Source organism: Protopterus annectens, chromosome 2.part1 (assembly GCF_019279795.1).
Source record: "Protopterus annectens isolate FY-2018-M chromosome 2.part1, PAN1.0, whole genome shotgun sequence".
Classification (NCBI taxonomy): Eukaryota; Metazoa; Chordata; order Ceratodontiformes; family Protopteridae; genus Protopterus; species Protopterus annectens.
Genome location: NC_056729.1, coordinates 352,224,556 through 352,249,562, shown reverse-complemented (window position 1 = coordinate 352,249,562; position 25,007 = coordinate 352,224,556). Strand labels below are relative to the sequence as shown.

At 37.1% G+C, this 25,007-nt stretch overlaps 1 protein-coding gene across 1 annotated transcript in view; it reads right to left on the bottom strand.

The window, feature by feature from the left end:
• FAM184B (family with sequence similarity 184 member B) overlaps nt 1-25,007 on the bottom strand; it is a 908,731-nt gene that overhangs the window by 578,218 nt on the left and 305,506 nt on the right. The window contains exons 3-5 of the mRNA XM_044063450.1: nt 12,845-12,980; nt 12,663-12,751; nt 4,648-4,854 (exon numbers count right to left, since the gene is read on the bottom strand). Coding sequence (XP_043919385.1) covers nt 4,648-4,854; nt 12,663-12,751; nt 12,845-12,980 — 432 coding nt within the window. The remainder of the gene's footprint in view (nt 1-4,647; nt 4,855-12,662; nt 12,752-12,844; nt 12,981-25,007) is intronic.

Sequence of the window (25,007 nt, the reverse complement as noted above, 5' to 3'; positions counted from 1 at the left end):
TGTTTATTAAAAGCAAATCTGTTTCTTTTCCAATCACTTTGCAGTCTGCAAAGATGCTCAGTTTTGCAATTAGCATTGTTGTATCCTGCTGTGAGCTGGTTCCTTCAGTTGTACAGAAACCTGGTGTGCGGAAAGGTGCTTGGCAGCTTGGGGGAGGAGATGCAGGCAAAGGGTTACCCACTGCATCTTTGAGGAGCAAGAGCTGCTCAGCAGATTTAGAATGGACAAGGAGATTCTAAAGGCTTTGGTGAACTTGTATGGCCTACAAACTGGAACTGGAGGAATGCATGGCTTTCCTGTTCCTTTGGATACCAAGCTATGCATAAACCTCAGTATACATGCCACAGGGATTTTTCAGAGACAGGCTGGAGGAGGAGGTTGATTGTGTGAGGACATGAGAATGATGAGGATTATTTAAGCTTCTTTAGCATTTTTTATGATTGTTATGGTAGGGGTGGGTACTTCAGTTAGATTTAGGTCTTTACCACTGAGAGCAGTAGCAGAATTGTTGAGATCAGTGTTGTGACAATGAGTAGTGAGATAGTTTTGGACTTGTTAAGCTAAGATTGTGAAATGCTGACAGGATCTTTTCATAGGTTTATAGGTGTTTACTAGGCCAACAACCACAAGGGCCTTTTTAAGACTAGCCATGCATCCCAAATTTCTGACAAGTTCTGTTACCCTTGATAAGGGTAATCAGGGGTTTGGGAGGTAAAACATTTACAGGTTGCATGTCTCCATTAAAGGCATAGGTGCCAACCCAGGGATGAATTTCTTGCTCCCCATCCAATTGTTCAAGCTGCACTTGAATTGGGTTAGGGAGGAACTCTGTGTCACACTGATTTCCACAGTGCACTCACTATGGAAAGGGTATGGGGTAGTTTTCCTGAGGAGATGAAGATGTTTATGGCGTTCCAAAAGGTTTTGCATTATATTAAGTGGTTTCTTGTTTTTTCCTCTTTATAATGAGAGACTTGACTTTATTGTGGCATTATCTATAGTGGTCATTGTGGGTGGGAAGAGTTGACAGCTTACCTGATGCTACACAGTGTTATGTTCTTTCATTATTTTCAGTAAACAGAGTGTCACTCATGGATGACATTTTTCCTGGATTATTCTCTTAGCTCTTATGAGTACAAGCAGGTCAGTATATTAAGGAAGGGGTTGTTAAACATATTCTTCTTCAGAGTCTAGGTTAGAAGACAAAAGGGATTGCCAGCCAAGCAGATCTAAACAGTAAATTAAAAATGGTAACAGAAAAGTTGCTAGTGTTGCAGTTTCCTTTCTGCAGCAGTTACTCTCTTTTGATGGAAAATTCATAATTTGTGTCCTGTGTATACTGTATAAACATAAATATTTGCATTAAACTAGGATAATAAATGTTTGGATTTCTGACTTATATGTATATATAATATAAAAGTATCATATTTAGCACTGCAAAAAAGTGATAAAGTATAAAGTCATTATTGTATGGGCAGACCACCTAAGGACTTTAAAAATCTTATACCCCTCACAGGAGGGTCTCGAGCAAACTGATATAGCTGAGCCATGGCCTGACTGCCAGACTGAAGAAACTCCAACTCTATTCAGTTGCATACCATCTGCTCAGAGGTGACCTGGAATTAATGGATATAAAGTGTTTTATGTTATCTCCAGGGATAAATGCCTTGTTATATGGTACTGTACTGGATAAAAAAGCAAAAAAAAAAAAGGTTTGACAAATACAGTAATCTCTGGAAATTATCCACGCCTAATTGTACTCAATTAAATAAAACACATCTATCAAATGAAGCAGAAAGCAGGGTCTGTTTAGCTGCTCACAATAAGCTTACAACTGTTAAATCCATGGGACATATCCCAAACAGAAGTACAGTCTAGTGGATAATGTTTCTGCTGTTTCCTTGTAACTGGGGCAAAGCAGGGTAGAATATATCTTCCCTTTCAAAATTTGCATTTTATGTAATTGAATGTCATATTATTCCCATACACAGCAAATTAAAAACAGTGTAAAATCATAAAGCTTTGGAATATAAGTTTTTAATGAGTGGTATGTGATATACAGAATACATACTCTCACCTAGAGAATATATGAAAATTACTTTTATTCAAGCAACTGTTTACTTCTTACATGTACTGATGCATACAGCATGCCCCATTATATAACTTGTCTTGATCTGTTGTGCTCTTATGTTCCTTTTCTTGTACACACACCCACACACACTCACGCTTGAATAGGTAGGTGTCTAATGAGTAATAAATAAAATATCTTATTTTGTAGGTTAGTAAATGAGTTGTGGGTTGATTAGTGATTGACTGATTGAGCACCATCCCTAAAATCAAGCTTAACATGCTAAAATTACATTGTGATGTGCATGGGGAGATGTGTCCCACAACTTCTCAACTTGTTATACTAACTTTGAGGTCACCATACTTAGGACCAAGTTAAATCCTGTTCCTGTCAGAAGATGTGCCTGTAGTCTTTCTCAATGGAATATACAGTTTGTCATCTATTTAATATTTGCTTTTGTTATCCAGGATAATCTGACTGAGTTTATATCCCTTTTTCAGTAGAGTCCTGGGGAGAAAATCTACAGTAAAGAAAAATTATAAAATACAACATTCATTCTTGTACAAATTGGTTTCATACAAGGCAAAAAAAAAATGAAAAACACACAATATTCATTTTTATACAAAATTGGCAGGATGCACTGTTGGAGATGCTGGGTGGGTAGATTGGCCTGACAAGGGAGATCATTTTTCTGAGCTATGATACAGAATCAGAATTGCCTAGACATGGTGAGACCTTGCTGTGTCTAATAACAGTGGCTGCCAAAAAGTAATTACTAGAAAATGTAAATCAAAATCTAAACCAACTGTACTGGAAGTAGTAAATATAGCAACAGAGATAAAACAACTGGAACTGAGATCTTTAGAAAAGGGTAGGAGCAAACTACATAGGAAAACATGTGAACTGTGGGAACAATACATACATGGAAGGAATGAGGTTTAAAAGAAGGCAGGACTTAAATGAGCTATGTAATGTTTGATTGAGAAAAACTGGGCAGATTATAGGCGATGTATAATGTTAGAAACTGGGAGTGTGTCAGTATGGTTTGTGATGCAAAATGCTTGCAACTAGGATTGTGTCAGTGTGGTTTGTTTTCATTTATATAAATGTATGATTGCATATGTAGTAAGTGATGGTTTAATAAATATGTTTCTTGTTTAAAAAAAACAGGAATTGAATAATTTATGTAATATTGCTTAGGCTGTATGATATATAGCAATATATGTGATGTTAATATAGTCTGATTACTTTTGTATAAATGTAAATTTGCCTATGTCATAAGTGACAATTCAATAAAAACTGGTTGCATGCAGAACATTGCAAAACATGTTGTGAAGGAGATTAGCCACCATAGCAAATGCTAAATAAGAAATTATGTAGAAAAACAGCATAGTGTTAGAGTTAAGACAGCATGAATTTGGGCATGGATTTACTTAATTTAAGGCAAGACACTGTCCAAGACATTAAAGTAGAAATCTGCCTTATTTGTCAAAGTGTTATTTTTAATTACATGACAAAAATCAAAAGTATTTATATGAGAAACTTTGTATAATAGCCTGAAAGTGGTATTAATGAAAGTATTGTCTTTAGGCATTGTATACATAGTAGTGAATAGTGATTAAGAAATGTTAACCTTCATATCAATGCATTCTGTTCTGTAGCATCATCCATAATATTATCTTCAACATTGTTACTATCTGCAGAAGTAACATTATCAAAGTAGCTTAAGTGATAAAAAAATGCTTGGTTTTAAATGAATATTGAAAATCTTTTATGATCAATGTACTCTTGCACTTGGCAATGAGCTCTTATTTTGATTGATATGCTTCTCATATTCAAAATACTGTTACCACATTTTATTTAACATTTGTTTACCAGGAAAGTCCGACTTGGAATGAAGCCAGTTTTTAGCACAGGCCCAGGGAGAAACACTCCAGATGCATATCTTTGTAATGTAGGAGGAAACCAGAGTACTCGGAGAAAATCCACACAAATGTAGGGAGGACATGCAGACTCCATAGAGAAGGCACCTAAGCCCAGAATCAAACCGGAGAGCTTCTTGCAGTGAGGTAACAATGCTACCGCTGCACCTCTGTGCCACCCATTCATACCAATTTACATTCGTAGTAGCTTTACTGTTTAGCCAAAGAAAATATACTATAAAAGTCAAGTCTGAACATTGTGCAACAGCTAATTTACTCACTATCTTTTCAATATAACTTATCACATTTTGATGCAGTACACTAAAACTGCTAAAGCATTACAGAACTTGAAAGATGCGGTGGAAATGTGTGTATAAACAATAGTGATCATGGACCACATAGACATGCTCTAAGCTAATCAGTGGATCGACCCATTTAAGGTTTCATAAAGCAGCCGAAGAACTTCATAATTTTATATGACATTGTCTACTGCTGAGGAATGTTGCCCGGAACTCCAAGGAAATCATGTCCCTCCAATACGTCCAGTAATTTTCAACTCATGCCTGAGCACAAATTATTCTAAATGTACTTCTTTATTCTCAGGAACACTTTCAGAACTGAAGAATACCTGCCAGATACAATGAAAAGATCTCTTACCATTTGTAGCTTTTTTCTTTCTACTTCCATGGAGGACTGAAGTGACTTGATTTCAGCACTGTGTTTCTTTACAAGTTCTTCCAACCCTTTCACCAACTGCTCCTTGAGACGTGTTTTTTCTTCCTCACACTGCCGTTTGACTTTCTTCAACTCCTCTTCATGTCTTTGTTGCAGTTCATGCTTTTCACTTTGTAAAGTGTCCACAGACTAAAAAAAAGTTATGTTGATAGCAGCTGATTAAATGGTATTGTTGGTAGCTTCTGATTAAATGGTAATGTATAATTCTTATTACATTTTTTATGGAATGTAGTAAATTTTCATGTGGTGTGTCAGTATACAGGGAGCTAAGCAAAACATCCTAGAGGTTTACATATTCCATTACTATACATGCTGTAGAATGCACCACAATGATCTGCTATAGAACCCTAAAGAAAATCTAAACAAAGATGAAGTAAATATAAACTGATTATATGGTAGGTTCATGGGTCCATAGGTGTTTACTAGGCTAATCATCACAAGGGCCTTTTAAGTCTAGCCATGCATCCCAAGTCTATGACAAGAGTTCTGGTACCATTTATAAGTGTAAGCAGGGGCTTGGGAGATGAAATATTTACAAGCATGGGCCTGGGAGATGAATCCTTTACATGCTGCCTGTGTGCATTAAAGATATAGCCATTAAACTAGGAATGGATTTCCTATTCCCCATCCAATTGTACAAGTTACACCTGAATTGGGTTAGGAAGGAACTTTGCTTCACATGGATGGGGAGCTTGTTCCAGAGAATGGATAGTCTCTGGGATATATACCTGTCTCTCCAGCAGGTCCTATTTTTATCGCAGACAAGGCTTAAGTCTTTAACAGAGATAATTTTGGTGCTGTTTGTTTTCTGGATATGTAGGATGTCCATCAGAGTGGGGTCTGACAATGCCCTGTATGCCAGGCATAGATCTCCCCTAAAAGCCTGTATGAGACAGAATACATGGATAGGGCCTTGAGGCAGTCTGCATAGGACATATTACTTATGCCTTGTATTCTTTTAGTGAGGAACCTCTGTGGACATTGCAATTGTTGGATATGCCTGGTTAGGTACATACCAAAGGGGGGGGTCACTGCATTCAATAATAGGTCTGATGAATGCCAAATACAGTGTTACAATGACTTCCTTGGACCTGGATGCCATACCTTTGTTTATAAATTTCCCAACATAGAATGAATTCCTCGCTTCTGTAGACACATGATGGTCAAAGGCTAGATTACTGTCTATGTGTGTCCCCAAGTCCCTGAAAACTGGGTTAACTCTTAGGGGTGTGTTGTCAATATGATAGTTACCAGAGGTGGTTATCACATTGACAAAACATACTAAAATCATATTATCAGCAAAATTGACTTGCTTAAGACAATGATGTTAAAGTATAGGTCCATTTAATGTTTTATGAAAGTGCACTGTTACCAAATGCATGCCTTTTTGTTTTTCCCCTCCTAGTAATCATGTTTTTGTTCCTGACCTCGCTACAAGCTGTAGCCCCTTCTCTTTATGCCAGTGTCCTTTCTTTGGCATGGCTTATTGAGTATGCAGTGGAGTACAATTCCTCTCATCATCATTACCTCTGGCAAATAGAAAATCATCTCACACAAGTGCACTCAATACCCTGTATTTCCTTCTCCCATTGCTTTGTACAATATCTTTTTGAAAGCATTATGTTCTTACTTTAACACTCATTCATTCATTCATTTATTCATTCATTCATTCATTCATTCATTCATGAGGCAATAGCTAGTTTATCTTTTTCAGGTTTTGTAGGGGAGCCAGATCCTTCCCTTGTACTCAGTAGCCATAAGGCAGAAAATGAATCCTAGACAGGACACCAGACAGTCACAGAAGGTATCTCCATGTGCTCACTTGACACATGCACATACCTACAGCCAATTTAGAGGATTGTCAATCCATCTATAGCATATCTTGGGGATGTGGGAGGAAACCTCAACCCCCAGTAGAAACAGACACAGAAAGAGCATACAAACTCTGCAAAGAAGATGGCTTAATGCCAAACTGAACCAGAGAATCTAGTGCTGTAACATAGTAATATAAACTTCTGTACCACTGTGCTGTTTACTTTATTACTCAAAGAAATATAAATGTTTAAAACTTTAATATTAAAGAAATATATAGTACGACAAGACCTAAAAGTTGGCATTTGTAGTCTTAATTTACCTCAGTGTGTACTCCACTCTACAATTACATAAACCAAGATCCCTAGAAAGGTTACCTTCCCTGAAGTCTTTAAATTGTAAAGTGAGATATATTCTTGTTCTTCTATACTCCAGTGAATATTGGCATAATAATTTTAACCTTGATCTATAATTTAAATGTATTAAAACAGGTATCACCTAAATAAAATTCGTAGCACATATTCAGTTCTAATGAAATGTTTTTGTATAGAAACAGACCACAGTGAGCTGAATCTTTTAGCTTGCTTGTAATAATTATATTAAAGTCATTAACACATCCTTCTCTGTCTTTCTAATGAATTTAAAGATATATATTTGTTTCACTTATACCCACATTACTTAACTTACATTGATTATTGCATGTCCTATGTCTAAATATTAAGAAATTTGCTTTTGTTAAATTTATTGACATATCACTGCAAACAGACCATGCAAAAAACATGTTCAGTGCATCTTGCAGTATTACTGCCTCATTGCCGGTAGCAATCCTTTATTGTAATGTGATGCCATCAGTGTATTTTATCATAACCATGCTTGTTGGACACTTTTAAATTGTAGATATAAACATGAAAAAGATGAGGTTCCTATATAGATACCTGAGTGAAGAGGGAGGGGTGGAAGAGTTGGTATAATCGTTAGGGTGTTTACCTCATAGGGTCAAGGTAGAGGGTTTGATTCTCACCTCTGAGAGAAATTGGCCAGGCTTAGGGTAGCTAGCCTAGCACTTATCTATGAACCTATGATGAATAACACTGTGCAGTTAAATGTTATAATCTATGTTACCATGAAATGTGATTTTTCCATGTCTTGCCTGCCAGCCTGTATGTAAGATGTGTATTAAAGCATAAATATATTGTCTCATTTATTTAGAGTGGTCTGCTTTACTGAAGGCCATAATGTAATCTGGATATATGCCATCTGTTTGAGTCTTTTTGTCAGTGTTCATGACAATATCTTTTACAGACTAATAAACGGCTTGTGACGGGCAATATCCTTTTCTGCATGCATATCAATAATTTTATTAATGCTTAACCTGTTGCACCCTTCCTGGAATCTGTCTGCAAAGCACGCTTCACACCATTTCCTTAAATAGTTTAATAGCTTAAAGGTCAGTAATTACTACCCTCTGTTAGGAACTACAACTACATTTCACCATGTTTCAGGGACTTATGAGTCTTTTAGCATCTTACTAAAATTGTTTCATGTTGATTTCACTCTGAAGTAATAATAGATTTTAAACGTGCAGAATGTCTGACTTGCTGGTTTTCCTGGAAAATTAAATTATTACGTTTTTGCACGCTTTTAGAGCTACAGTTTTGACTTATAATGTGAAGAAAGATAAATAGTTATATGTCTACTATTTTCATGTTCTCCTAGATGAGTATCTGTGACTGTCCTTACTAAAAATACTTAGTTTCTTAATATAGCTCTAGTGGCAGTGCTTTGTATACCCTTTACAACTGTGAATATTGTATTTTGGCTCTTGAGCCTTACTTTTCTGATGTAGCCAAAGCATGTTTCCTATTACTGTCCAAATCAGAATTTTTTTTTTATCCTTAGGTATCTCTCTCACTTTGATCGCCTCTACTTTAATCTCTTTTAAGTAATGCAAATTTCACCTGTACTAATGACTTTTGCTTTTATGAAATGTTTTGTACAGATGATTGCTTTTGATAGAATTTTTTTCTCCTTAATGTTGTAGTTAAAACAGAATCTGCTTTTTTTACTCATTTATTACACAAGAAGAACACTAAACAATATTGGAAAAAATATTACTTAATATGGTAATATTACTCACAGTGAGAAAGTTAAAACAATTTTTCTAGTGCTGCTGCTTCTCTAAATTATGTCTGTCATAAGTACAGTTCTTTCTGTAATGTAAATGTGGGCTTGATTTTACCAAATGTCTTTGGCTTCACTTTTATTTTAATGTGTACAAAAAGTTGTACCTTGTCTTTACAACATAAATAATATAGGAATCCACATTTTTTAAAACTTTATCTAACATGTTTTGATACAAAATAGGAAAGGTGACCCTCTGGACCATGTCTAATTCTTGTAATGTTCTCTTCAAAATGTTTATTCCTGAATACAGTTTACAATTAATCTTATGGTAGCTCATGCCTGACATGTTAACATATGTCAAAATGGGGATTGGTGACTAGTCTACCTTACAAATTATACAAATTATTACAAATTACAAATTATTCTGAGTGCTACTAGTAATTGATAAAGAACTAATGTCTGCAAAAAAGCAAAATAAAAAAAAAAAACTTCTTTATTAGTTTACAAATTAGTGATAGGCTGACAGGTCTGTATTTTTAATTAAATTATATCCCCTTTCTTCAATAGGAATAACTAGGACTCTTTTTCAAATATTTGGCACATACCCACTTTAAAGACACTGATCAAAAAGGAGGGTTAAATATGATGTATTATTATCCTTCATTTTATTTTATCTTTTTCAAGCTATGTTGTCTGGACTTAAAGATATGTATTTAATTTGGTTATTGCTTCAATGGTAATTGATTTATTAATGTGGAATTTGGATTTACTTCTGCTACTGACTGCATAACATAGCTAGCATTGCTGCTTTAAAAATGCTATAACCATTACTGTCCCCTTGTTAAACTATTCTCGGTTTAAATGTAGTGGCTCCTCTGACCATCCATGGTACAGAGCTATCCCTCCTAGCAGCCCGCATAATGCTGCCATGGGCAGAAGAAGTGCCTTTTCCTCTACTCTGACCCTGTTCTAACTTCTCCCTGGTAGCACTGCAGGTACTGAGTTACCTCAGGGCAGCCATTGTCCTCCCCTGACATATGCATACTCCTAAATACTTGCCACCTGAAGGATACCATCAACAGATTATGATTCCAAGCTTAAGTTCCCAGCTCACCAGCTTTCATTCAAACCTCCATTTGCTGAAGTGTATTGCTAGATATGGGGAAACACCACTTTCACCACCCAGAAATGGAACAGCCTATTGTCCTGTCATTCCTCTTCTCCCATGTCAGATCCAACAGGTGCTACAGATTTTAATATGTCTTCTATAGGTTAGTCTTTAAAAGGTTAATATAGCATATAATAGACACATACACACACACAATTATATATAAATAGCTATGTATAGGTTCATAGGTAGGTACTAGGCTATCGGCCCAAGTGCCTACGTAAGCCTAGCCAACAAGGTTCCCCTGGCTTACGCCACCCAAGAAAGTTATTTTCCTGTGCCACTGTCAAGCAGAGACACAGAAGTGATCCTGGAGTGTATTTCCTATTTCCCATCCACTCATCAAGATTTTTCTTGAAGAGTGCTAATGAAGCACTTTGCTTGACATAGATGGGTAGCCTGTTCCAGAGTATGGGAAGTCTCTGGGACAGGAATCTATCCCTCCAGCATGTCCTGTTTATTGTGGTGACAAGGTTTAGGTCCCTAGAGCATGTAGCTTGGAGGGATTGGGATTTCTTTAGGTGTAGCATGTCCAACAGCTCTAGGTTTGACATAGCTTTATATGTTAGGCAGAGATCACCTCGGAGTAGGCGATATGCTATGGAGTAAAGCTGGAGTTTTTTGAGATGGTCAGTGTAGGGCATTTGTTTGAGGCCAGTAATCCTCTTTGTGAGGTACTTCTGTGCCATTTCCAGCTGCTGCAGATGTCTTGTGAGGTACATTCCAAAAGGGGCATTGTACTCTATAATGGGTCTAATGAGTGTCGAGTAGAGGGGGAAAGATGACCTCTTTTTTCCTGGATAAGAACCCTTATATGATGAGGTGTGCCACGTAGAAGGACTTCCTGACTACTGTGGTGATGTGACTATCAAACACATTGCCTGCTGTCCATTAACCTTCATTTATTCAGTCACTCATTCATTTATCAGTGCCCATTTTATCGTATTAAGGTTTGTGGTGAGTCAGAGCATCTCCAGACACTAGAATGGTGAAAAGCAGAGGACCAGTCTGAGGCATGACACCAGTTTCCCACAGAACACACAGTCACACACACACACACACACACACACACACACACACACACACACACACACACACACACACACACAGGCTATTTACTGGACTATTAGTTCACCTGCAGAATGTTTTTAGATGTGAGAGAAAAACAGTGGCACATTTGAAAATTGACATATGCAGACTCCAAAGAGAAGGTACCCTAGCTGGGAACCATGCAAAGAAAACCAAACCATTAGAGATTTAGTAAAAGCATAGTATGGAAAATTCCCTAATTAGAACCATGGATTCTGGCCTAAGCATGTGCACAAAACACATGTCACTGCTTCCAAAGTTTATGTCTCACCATGGTGTCTGTCAGTATTGGCCCATGCTATAGTACTGACCACACTAGCTAGTCAGAATTTTGACACAAGTGTTTTTTCTTTTAGTTTGGTAACTACTTGTCAGATGCCAGTGAGACAGCTTTCAGTGACTGTGGACAATGTGTTGTAAATTGTGGGTAGGCACCACCCCTTACTGTAGGCAAGCAGTACGCGTCTATATTACATAATCGAACTTTTAAAAGTTTGAACGCCATATGGTCGAACTTTTAAAAGTTTGAAAATGTAATAAAAAAATAAATAAATCAAAGAAAAAAAACCTACCTGAACGGTTTAAGCAGGGGGGCAAGCCCCCCTACACCCCCCCAGCCCCCGCTCTTTAAATATACCAACTACGAGATTGCAGAAAAGGGTAATCTTCCCATTCCACACTGTATGGAGATCTCCGTTGAAACATTCAAACTTTTAAAAGTTCGATCATATTGTGTCGACCATATGATGTTCGAACATTTAAGAGATCGACAATGCGATATAGACCCAGCAGTACTGTGTTGTATTTCCTATCTAATGTATTGTGATACCATGATTTCAGGTTCAGGTTTCCCTCAGTATAATTAAAATCTGGTTGACCATTAACACATCCCATTCAAAGTGAATGAAAGTACAGTACTGTTTTAGGGTGAGTAGACACCTTGGTGATATCAAAGAGGACTGCCCTCTACATGTTACAGTCACACTGAAGTTATGAATGAGTGCGGATAGTCTGCCTATATATAAGATGCAATTACCATGGTACATGTCAAAATCAGACTGTCATACAGACTTGAGAAATTATTAGCTCAGTCTCCCACTTTCAGTATATCACAGTTGACACTTTCTCATGTTCTCTTGCTCACAGTTCTAACCTTGATTGCATCTCTGGGTCCTGGTCTCAGACACGTTAACTAAATCTAACATCAGACTGTCATGTCTGCCATTGAACTGCACCAGATATCTTGGTTGTCCCATGCACATACTTAATGAATATACATGAATGAATGTATAGTACTATTTTAACAGAGTAAATATGTGTGTAAATATGACTGATTTGTATCATCTTATTTTTAAAGGGACAACAACAGAGTATGCAAAAATCTAGGCTGTGCAATGACTCCTGCATAAGGAAACATACAAGAATATTTCCACAGCAGACATCAGATACATTTTCTACAGAATTCTTAAGTTACAGATTGCTTATTAAGGATTCTTGGTCTAAGACCAGGACTCACATGAACACACTTAGGTCCTTTGCTCTATCATATCAGAATAAGTCACCTCATCCAGCAAAAATACCGTATTACTAATAATAATAGATTTTAAAAAGGTATAAAGGATGCTTATGACTGCTTTGTATCATCTTATTTTTTTAAAGGACAGCAATGTTTCTGCAGAATTGCCTTTTTAGTAAAACACACACAGATATGTTATTGCCAGAACTCTCCTTGGTCATCCAGTACCTCCTTCTGAAGCTTCAACAAGTGACTCTTTAGTTCATCAACTTCTCCAACAGCCTCATTGTTGGAAGTCACAAGGGTTTTCATGGCCTCTGCAAAAACAGAATAATAATCAACAAAGGCATCGCCACCACTGCCATATATAATTCCAGCTTGTTTTGTATCTTTCCTGGGGCCTAGCGTACCTGTCTTCCTGAGTATTTCATTCTCCTGCAGGATGAGTCTCTCCTTGGATACTGTCAGCTCATCCTCGAGTTTTTGTAGATTCAGTTTGCAGTCAGAAGAATCCCTCCAAGCTTCTTCTAGCTGTATTTCCAGATCCTACAACACAAAAATCTATCAAATCAATACTTTTATTTTACACTTTGCTACACATAATTTCAGTCAATCTGTATTACCATTACCATGATCTATTGATTTAGGGATCTCTTAGGGAGTTGCTGTCTCAAAGTTCACCTGAACACAGCTTATTATGAATAGAGTTTACTGCTTCACTAAGGGCCAGTTGCAGCCTGCAAAAACTAAACACCATATCAAAATTATGAGCACAAATAATGTCAGTGCTTTGCTGGGGTGCAAGCCCATACAATACCTCTTGCAGTTTAAAATAATGCTAAGGTCATGCAGCAATGGGAAGAATAATGGACAGAGGTGCAAAGGATGTCATCAAATGCATCACAGCGCCATATTAGTGTGATCTTGCAATTGCAATGCAGAAGTGGGAGTGGGACATGAGCAGTCTGGCTTGCCCCATGCAAACTCAGAATGACAATTCCACATCAGTAAAGTTGTACTGTAAAAGTACAGATAGTTAAGAGTATTCTATGCAGCCAGATCTCTCCCAGACATGCCAAAAGTTGGTAGGCTGTGTGATTAAGGTAGATGTACGTTTAGCATTATGGATCTGGGGCAACTCTGCATTAATATTCTGTGATTCTGTGATTGAGCCACCTTTAGCAAACCTGCATTTAATTATACAAATCCCAACAGTAGATAGTAAGACTAGCAGTTGGTAGATGATTCCCACTACATCTGTGCTGAACAATGAACTCTGAAGCAAACAGCCAACAGTCTGAACAAAGGGCCAAATTAACTCACTATTTATGTACTATTGTTTCCACTGCCCTTCATTCTTGTTCACTAACACCCTAGCCTAGGTTCCGAGTCTCTTGCAGTTTTGTGATAATACAGACTTCATATGATGAACTAGGGGTCAAACCTACTGCTTGATAGATTTTATTTTTTTCAACAAATTTTTATCACATTTTTCAAAATATACAACACAACAATAACAACAAATATTAACAAATCTCAATAACAAATTTTCCCAAACTTACACATTAGATAGACAAATCAAATGGTATTCTTATCAATGTATATGACTAGGAAACAATATCCTTTTCTTGCTATATTCAAATAATTTTTCATTTTAACTAGATTTTATGTAACTACTCCGATAAAGAAATCAAACTAATTGATTTCCATTGTTTAACAAATTTACAACATTTTAAAAGTTTGACAGAAATAAGATGTTTCTTGCAAAATTCTTCCAGTCATTACAAGAAAATGATGTTCTATTAAGCTAACTTAGTAACATAAAATGTCATAAAAATGGTATAACATGAATAATAACTAATTCAGATTCTTTGAAACTCAGAATTGGAACATTTCAGATATAAAAAAAACATATTACAGCCCTACTACTGTTGTGGCATTTAACCAACTTAGTAATAAGCTTATTACAAATTCTATTAACAATGATAAATTCCTAGAAAACATGGTTGCTATTGGCTTTATTTTGTGCACATAATGGGTGTGTATTCATAAACAGGTTGTACCATGGAGCAGGATTGTTTTTTAATAGGATCGTACCAAAGCCCTCCGGGATTCATAAAACAACCTACACAATGGGGTAAGGCATTGTACCTTGCTTTACCCACAGTGTACACTTTGTTTATTCCTAACTCTAATAAGCATGGAAAGCCCTGAATTGTGACAAACAAGCTTTTCATCGAAAAACGTAAGAAAAAAAACTGTTATGTTAATTCCGCTTGAATATTTCAGTGTACTTTTAGAGGTCTGTGTGGAGATACTGGTTTTGTACTTTTCTGCATTTTCCATGTTTAAGTCAAAACGTTACATGTTTGCATTTTTAACTTGTTCTGGGACCTTGGTCTTATAGCATTATTTGAAATTGTGGGAGAACCGTGAATTACTACAAGATCTGAGCATCATTAATACATTATACTGTACTTGTATCCCCATAAAGAGAATTATTGTAAAAGTTAGCTATTTGTATTTGGAAATCAGACTGGGAGCTTTGTCTTGTAGTTTCATTCACAGTTGTATTAGAATTGTGAACTAATGCAGGATCTGAGCTTCATTTAGTCATTTATCACTGTATTTTTCCATAAGCAATTTTACTGGTAATGTTCTATCTAGTCTGCTGCCTTAGACTATAGTTTGAATTGCAACAGTGGCAGTATTGCAATTTTTGCTGCAGGATTTGTGCTTCTCTGCTTCTACAGCTGTTTACATTCCAGTTTTTGCTGCTAGTCTGGGTGGGCATTTGAAAGATATGAGTAAATGGACGTGCCTTCATTGAAGGTTGGACATCGAGCTGGCACCTCGGCGTTCGTAAAAATCTACTGCTAATCGTTAGCGGACCGGAGTTCCGCTGTGGTGACCCCTAACCCTTAAAAGCCCCCTAAAAGCCGAAAGACAAACAACTTATATTCTGCTTATCATTTGCCTGCATAAAGTTGCATTCCAGTCCCTTTCTATCTGTTACATTGCTACTGTTTTCCCGTGTTCTTGTATCTGGTACATTGTCATAAGTCTTTCCAGCCCCATTGATTCATTAAGGACTGCCCTTCCTGCTGCTCCCTACAGTTTGTACACTAATCATACTTTTCCCTGCCCCTGTTGTAAAACTTAAAGTTTATGAAATTGTAATCTACCTGGGGGTCATTGATATGTAGCTCAAAGTCATATGACTAAGAGAACTTTGATTTGCTACAGATTCTGAAGTTGCTGAGCTCTACTATTGGCTTTATTTGATTGGCTCTCTGTTTGGCTAGTCTACGATAACCAATACAGGACCGCTCCCATTCAGTGCCTTTCATTTAAGACTGAGAAATGTGGAAAGCCCCGAACAGTGAAAAATTAGATTTTCATCAAAAGGAAAGAAAAAAAATCTGCACTGAGCTGACTCTATGTAGTAACCAGTTCCTATAGTTTTTTACTCCACATGGAGATCTACAGCACTCAGGTTTTTATTATTAAAAAAAAAAGAAATAAACAGATCTTTTTACTTAAACTCTAGCAAACTGTTTGCTACAAATGGAATTTCTAAAGTTTAGAACACTACAGTGCTCGCATTGGACCGGAAATGTAATACTGGCTTTTAAAACCCAATATAAACTAAAGAGCAGTCAGGAATTGATCATGCTCCATAACACATTGCCCCAGAACATTTGCCCCTTCACCCCTCCCTACCTATAATGCTGCTCAGCACACTGCTATCATTGAACTCCCTCTATACTGTCTGTGCAGAGGTTTTTTTTTTCCATATAAGAGACCTACAAAATCTATTCAACTTTAGAAATTTGGGTACTTGTCTCAAGTAATCTGCACTATGTGCAAACAAATAAACACCACATGAGCTGTGGTTTACCCCTGCCCAAATAACGAGTCATTTCTCACATGCCACAGTAGTAATTCCAACCAAACAGTATCCTAAATAAACTAAGCTCCAAGCAGTTATAGTCACCCCTGCCCCCCTCCATGAACCATTCCTGTACAAACCATAGACTACTACTTCCCACAACTTCTGTGGCCAGCCTGAATGAGATAGGTACTTTCAGATAGTAAAAAAAATGTCTCACATTGTTTTACTGTCATCTACTACTCACACAGCATAAAACAGTGTATGAGGGATATACTTATATAATATTCTTAGAAGAAAAAATCTTGCACTCAGTAAACTCAGACACCAAAACCATTAGCGGTACACCACACACCACATCTCTCCAAGGCCACCACAATACACCTAATCCATCATATACTGATGTTCTAAAGATTAACTTGCCTAAACCTCAAAGATCTCCAAAATGCAGCACATGCTCAAAACACATTCAGCAAGTTAAACCTATCACTTCAGACAGCACAGGGAGTATAAAAGTCACAGATGCTGAGCTTGTAAGACAGGCATACACCTAACCAAACATTCTAGTTATAGATGACTCCATTGTAAGACGTACAGATGTACCTCTTACCAGACTGAGCAAGGAAAGAGTGATGGATAGCTGCTTGTCTGGTGCCAGAATCTGTCAGATTTTAAGTCCTTGAACAACAAGTTCCAGTATAATGGTGTCAATGACTTGAGATGCACCTCCCTGGATTTTATGAGGACAGAAATGATGGAGCTCTTAAACTATATGTCACAGGCAGTTATAAGCCTAGCAATGAGCAGCATTCTACCTTCTCCAAGGAGGATGACACAATATGAGCATAAAATAATGAACTTCAATAACTGGCTATGTTTTGGTGTCATTCAAAGGGGGGGGCAATATTTCAAATTATCCATATGGGAGGATATGATTGACAGATGCAGCTTCACCAAGGATGGTCTGCATCTGTCCTCAACAGAGTTTTGATTATTGGCAAAGATATTGTCCACCCCATGGTGCTTTTTTTTAGGCAATGCCAACTTGATAAGACTTACCAATATAAAGAAGCAAACAAAGGAAAATATGAAGGTGCTACCGAACAAGACACTCCACTCCCTGCAAGCTCTCCTCACCCTGGATAATGTAGACATTTGTGTACTGACTGAGGAATGGCTTAAAATGACAGACAGCATTCTGTCTGTGAAGGGCTATAACACCTTTAGTAAATTTAGACAAGCTAGACTCACATCAAGGCTGATAAAGTTGCATGATACAACAGAGCTTCTTTGTGTCCAAATAAACATCAGAAAGGTGCCGTACCATATATATTGGCTAGCTATAGAACTCCCTCTATGACAAACGAAAGTCACAGTGTCTATTTATATGACCTGGAATCACTCAGTATTAAACTCAATACCATTTTCCTGTGTGATCTAAATTAGCAAACTATAGACTGGGAAACCTACACCACTACTAGTCTACAAACACAGAGATTCCTGGATTTTGTCAATACAAATGACCTTGAACAATTAGCCAGAGAAGCCACTGTGGTGCAGTGGTAGCATTATCGCCTCACAGCAAGAGGTTCTCCCGTTTGATTATCGGCTGGAGCGCCTTCTGTGTCGAGTCTGCATGTCCTCCCCGCAGTCGAGTGGCGTTCGAAAGACATGCGTAAATGGGTGTGCCTTCATTGAAGGTTGGGCATCGAGCTGGCACCTTGGCACCATAAAAATCTACTGCCAATCATTAGCGGACCAGAGTTCTGCTGTGGCGACCCCTAACCAGGAAAAGCCGAAAGAAGAACAACAACCCACAAAGGGGAACAACATCTTGAATCTTGTCCTTGCTAATATATCTTCATCGTTTGTTAGGTCTGACCATAAAGCCAACTCCTTCAAAACAAAATTAAAACCAGGGACCTCTTCCATGCAAGGTATCTTTTGTAATTTCTCTAAGAGAAAGGGTTGGGGTTGGCATAATGGGTAGGGTCTTTACCTTAAAAACACAAGGTACATGGTTTTATTCTCATATAGGATAATTGGCTAGGCTTAAAATGGCCCACAAGGGCTGTTAGTTTAGCACTGACCTATGAACCTATGAACAAACTACCTAGCCCTAAGTGATACATTGGCAATCTTCATATCCCTACCAAACACATTTAACTCTGCTGACTATACAGAAACATATATCACCACACTATATCAGCATGTAAACAGCTGCATAGATGAAGCTGTACCTTGTAGGAACAGGCACAGAGCAAACCCCATTACAAACCCTCTTGGTGGAACCATAATGTCAACAAGCCTTAAAATAAAAGAAAGAGAATTTTGACCAAAAGTAAGAAGATTAATTCCCACACTAAAACAGCCCTTATCACTGAAATAAACAAATAACTCAAGAGCTTAATAAAATCCATCAAAGACAAGTTTGAGGCTAAAATACCCACCCAAGCCAAAGACAATCACAAGGCATTTTTAGTTGCGTTCATAATATCAGAAGCACAACACAGCAGTGCACTAAGCTGAAGACAACCTACTGTCCAATAAATTCAGAACAAACTTTACCCTTCTCTCCCCTCTGTCTGTCCTACAAGATATACCCAAAACTGATTCATCTGCATCCATCACACAAGACCAAGTCCTGATAGCACTATCAGAAGATAATACTATTACATCAATGGAGCCGACAATATCCCCGGATGCATCTTAAATAGAATGATGCAAGATTTGGCCACCCCGCCCCCAATAACACTGTTCAATCTCAGCCTCCATACAGGTTTTGTAGAAAGTGAATGAAGAACAGTTACAATCACTCCCATGCATAAAGGAGGACCTTCCACAGACACTGGCAATTACAGACCCACAAGTTTGTCCAGACTCATATGCAAAGCCATGGAAATATTTATTATGGAACTAATAAGTCAGGACATAGGGAACCTCCAAACACTGGACTCATCTCAGTTTGGATTCATCAAGGGTAGGCACACTTACTCAACCTGGTGATCTTCTTTGAAAAGGCCACCAAAGCAATGGATGAAGGTAAAATGGATGCCCACCACATACCTCGACCTGGTCAAAGCTTGAGCAAGCCCTCAGCATAATATACTAAAAAAAATAGAAAGCTAAATGAAATTCCTAACCAGCAGCTGACAGCTGATTTTTTTTAACCTAGGTGATCAAAATATGGGTAGCTACCTCCACAAATAGACCAATCAACAGTTGAGTCCACCAGGGCTCATTGCTGAAATCTCTCTTGTTTGGCATCTACTTCTCTGAAGTAGAAGCCAATATCAAAAATTATCCCCCCATGATTACTCCAAATTCTGCAGAGAAAAAGTTAGAATCATGGACTGAAACTAAATGCCAAAAAATGCATTATTACATCCTTTAGGATGTCATCTATCCCAGGGACCTACTACATTGACAGCATGCCCCTAAGAGTTGATTCAGTTGTTTGGGATTCACTAAAAGGATACAAGTTTTAAACAACATGTCCTACATGGACTGCCTCAAAGCCCTATCACTGCACTCAGTATCCTACTGACTGCTAAGAGATAATCTGTGTCTGACATACAAGACATTCTTGGACTCAGAATGATGGACTTACTGCACATCAACAAGTCAAATAGCATCAGAAATACTAAGTCCAGGGATCTAAACCTCTTCTGCAACATCAACAGAATGGAAGAGAGAGACAGATATGTCTCACAGGGGATGCCACTGCTCTGGAACAGACTCACCATCCATGTAAATGAAAACTCATTCCTGTCCATGTTCAAGCTCAACTTGGATTTATGGATGGGTGATAGAAAATATACCCCAGGACTACCTCCTCCTCTGCTACTAATGGGCAGAGGCAGCCCTTAAATGCTTTATCCCATGCATGGGTCCCCTCAAGATATCTATGGTATGAACCCAGTTATTCACACTAGGGGTAATATATAATTATCGACCATAGGATGGGTAAAGCCAATCTACCAACAAATGGGATAGGTTAATCCAAGCACCAAAAGGGAAACTGGCTAGATTTAAAATGGCCCCCAAACTTACTACTCACCTAAAAACCTAGGGAATTATATGTGTAAACAACACCCTCTGATTGTACACAATTCATGAAGGTAGCACCACTGGTGGACCAGCTGGTCCCAATGGAGTAACATATGGGACTACATCCATGCACCATACAATGGTGTTCTTCTGCAGTCCCCCTTCTCTACTAATGTGCTGTTCAACATACAATGTTGAGCAGAGTGTTAGTTCCCAGTGGATAAAAAAAAATCTCCATTGTTTAGTAGAAACATTCCTACTGATAAAGGAGTTTCCTATGGTACACAAAAACCTGCTACCTTACTCAGACATAATGCACCCCGTCCACATAGCCAGTGAGATCTCACACCACACTACATTCCCTCATTAACATAGTATGGTAATGAGCAAAGCTTTGCCTTCATGCCTAATGGCTGAACCATTTTCAAGACTCACTCATAGTCATGACAGTGGGATACATGGCTGGGGTACCTTCTGTACAAAGTCTGCATGTCTTTGCTACAGTCACATGGGTTTCCTCTGGGTGCTCTGATTTCCTCCCACATTCCAAAGACATGCATCCGGAGCATTTCTCCCTAGGCCTCCACTGAAAACGGGCTCTGTCCCAGTCACAATTTCCCAGTGTTAAATAAATAAATACATTACAACAGGGAAGTCATAATTAGAAAGGTGTACAACATATCGCTTACTAAAAAGGTTTCCCTGCTGTGCATCATGCAATACAGCTGTTTGGCTGTAAAAGCAAACTGGCTTCCCATTCAAGGCACAGCAAAACTTCTTCTTGGCTCTCTTCTCTTTAAAGTCCTACACCAAGACACACCAATCCCTCTAACTGTGAGAATAACTATATACAACCTACACTACAACTTAAGACATAAGTCTTCTAATGGTCCTTCTTACATAACTCCACAGACCATAGCTTCTCTGTTCTTTCTCCATAACTGTGGCAGTCTTTGCCAACCGATCTTACAGAAATCAGAGACTCTAAACTATTCAAATGTCAGTTCAAATGATACCCAACTGAACAATCTAAGTGCACATGTCAAAACAAAGGCCATGTGACCTAACTCCCATGGTTGCATTATTACATTCATCTCAGAAAACATTGGTTGCTTATTCTTCTAACCTCTTCAACTTATAAACTCATACCTGCTGCCTGTTTCAATATCTACCCTATCCATTCCCTACTATATATTATATATATATATATATATATATATATATATATATATATATATATATATATATAATCCACTTCTCTTCTATTGCAACTCATAGTATTCCACAATTTCTACTTTCTCCCCTGCTACAATGTCCCTCCATATTTGTGTATACTATGTCCTTTCTTTTGGTTGGACCACATTTACCTCACCATCAATGTCCAGTGTAAGAAAAATTTTGTTTCAAAAAAATTCATTCTCAGATTACTACCTATATAGCTGGATTACAAAATCATCACTGTCCTTGACATAACTAATTATATTAGTAAGGAAAAGCTTCAAGACACATTCTAAAAACATAGAAATTGGTTTGTTAACCCATCCTTATGAAGAAACAATTGGTCTAACTGGTGGATAAATAGCATCCTTATGTATTTTTGGAAGGCCATAAGGCATAGGTGTCATTGGTTGTTCCACATAAAAAAATGATAATAATCCATTTGTAATGTAAGCATTCATATTCATATAGAAATTCCATACTTAACCCTAGCAACAATGCACTTGAGATCTAACACACTAATTATATTATTATTCAATCTAAAATCATTCAGCAGTCACCTGTTTGCTATAATAAAATCAGATTTATCAATAAGGATGACTGCTTCCCCCTCATCTGTATTTTTATAATTATATCTCCATTATTAAGTGCATCCTGCTCAGCTTGATCTAAGTTCTTACCTCCAAAAATTTTACTAGATTCATAGACTATAAATATCCCATTCACAAACATGGATATTAATTCTCTTTCTACTGTGATTCCAAATGAATCCAGGGTAGAACTATTAGGGATATTTTGAGTAAACATCATAATTTTAGCAGTATATTTATTAATATTATATGTGAATTGTATTTAGTTTTGGAAGGCAATGTGTTTTTATTTCAGGATTATGTGTTTCTCTGGATATCTAGAGCTAATACTTATGCAAATTTGGTGGCATCGCAATGGGAACCTGAATATAGTTATGGTGAATTGAATATGTTTAGGAGTAAGATTTTATTTTATAAGCACTTTGTCAATGACATTTTTTTCTTCTATGGGATGGTAGTATACACAAATTGCAATAATTTTATGATTGTACATATTCTATGACTGATTTTTTTTTAACTTTGAGATGTCTTTATCTGAATGTGAAATTATTTTTAGATAGACGTCTTTATTTTGACAAATATAAAATTCAGACTGCCATATATATGAAGGATTTAAGAAAGATTATACATTTGCATATGAACAGTATGCATCCAAGTCATATTTTTTCAAATATAGTTCAAGGTCAGATGATTAGAACCTCTAGAAGGGCTACAAATCAAGATATGTGTAACCTTGAGCTCTATAATTTACAGTCAGAGTTTAAGTCAAAAAGTTACAATGATACTCTTACCACTAAAATAAAGCAACAAGTTTTAGCTGAGAGAAATGGCAAAGTGAGTCCCATGTTTGGGAAAATGGAATGTGGGGGAACTGATGATGTTAAGTGTGAGGGATGTTTCACCTAATACTCCAATTTCCTTGGCCTATAATAAACGCATAACATATGTACAGGATATTTATAATAACTGGTTCATTTTGCAATTATTTAATCGGTTAAATACTTAATATTGCTAATGGTCTTGGGTTTACATATAAAAATTCAATGAAATTAAACAGGCTACTATGTTATAAGGAACAGAATGGTAGTTTAAGGAGGGATGGTAAAAAGTGGATAAGACCATAATTGCATTTTCTGTAAATACATTGCTGAGGACAATGTATTTATTCATCCTACAACAGGGAAGAGAGATAATTTGGATGCATATGTTAACAAGCAATATGATAAATGTCATCTATTTAGCTAGATGTAAAAATGCCTAGCATTTTATGTAAGAAAAACTACACTAATCTTACACATATAGAGGTATAGAGACAAATGCATTTTACAAACATATAAAAACATGGGTGATAATTGATTATTTAAATGTAATGCTATAGAGATTGTAAAAATGGGTGCATGGGGTGGTGATGAAATTTTATTAACAGAAAAGAAAGACTATAAGTGGATATGTATTTTTAGGGCTGACTGTTTACCAGGTTTAAATGGGGTTTATAGTATGAAACCTGTTCTGAAATCTAAATCTTTAAGAAGATAGTGTAGTTTAAGTAGTTTAAATATGTTAAAGTATTGTACATTACTATATATCTGGGGTGTTGAAATGTGATTTATCTGTCTACATATATATTTTTATATAATTTTAGATTATGTTGTTATATAATATGTGTTTTCAAAGTGAAATTGATTTTCATTGGTTAATTAGTGTTTAATTAATGCAGTAATTTATATATGCTTTGTTTCCTGTTTCTTAGTGTTGCACTTGAAAAAGCACATAAGTACAAAAGCTTAAGTGGCATGCAAAATAAAGCATTTTGCTGTGATATTCTTTGAGCCAGTTTTTGTTTTTTGACTTGTGACTTTTTTACTTGGCTAAGGATCTTACTTGTTTGAGCTGCCTGTTATCATATCTTTGCAGGTGATGACTATGCCTGAAAGAGACAGGTGCAGTGTGCTGCGGTACTAGCTAAAAGGCAGGGTCTGGTTCATAACTATGGGCCAGAATAAGCAATACATAAAAAAGTAAAAACAATGTATGCAAAACTACTCCCAGGCTGTGCTATACTATTCACATACCAGCCACACTGCACATAGAATCATGCTACCCTGGTAACAGAGTACTGAGGGCAGGGCACAGTTGTCATCATAAGCACACAAGGGGAGGGCCACAGTGACATGTATCAGTGATGGACAGTGTGTGTGGGGATAGTGGTTATGGTTAAATATTGTGTGTGTGTGTGTGTGTGTGTGTGTGTGTGTGTGTGTGTGTGTGTGTGTGTGTGTGTGTGTGTGTGTGTGTGAAACAGAAAGAGATGGAAAGATAAACAGGTGGGTGATTGAAGGGAGTTGGGGACACTGGCTAAGGAAGGGGGTGGGTTCTTCATTGTCTTGTGTCTTGTGAGTACATCATCAAGAGTTGTTGTGTGATGGCTATTTATTTGAGAAAAGGAGACATAGGAACCTGCACCTGGCAGTATTTGGCAGTGTACCATGAATAAAGAAAAAGTTAATTGACTTTATCTGCAGTCATTCGTGATTGTTTAATGAGTTGTCCCTAGGGAATATTCCTTTTCATAAATTTAGGATGACTACTTTTAAAGTGAACATAACTATTACAGAAAGTACTTTTGCAGTGGATACTACTCAAATAGTTTTAGTTTGTGAATTCCATCAAATTTCCACAGCCAAAAATGGCGCTGGTGTTTTGTTTTGTTTTGTTTTTTGTTAACTACAAGCATATTATTATCATTTCAAAAATTATTGATGATACATTGGACTAGTTAGCTGAAATCTTTGTAAGGGTTTGCAGGTTATTATAAGAAGCTAT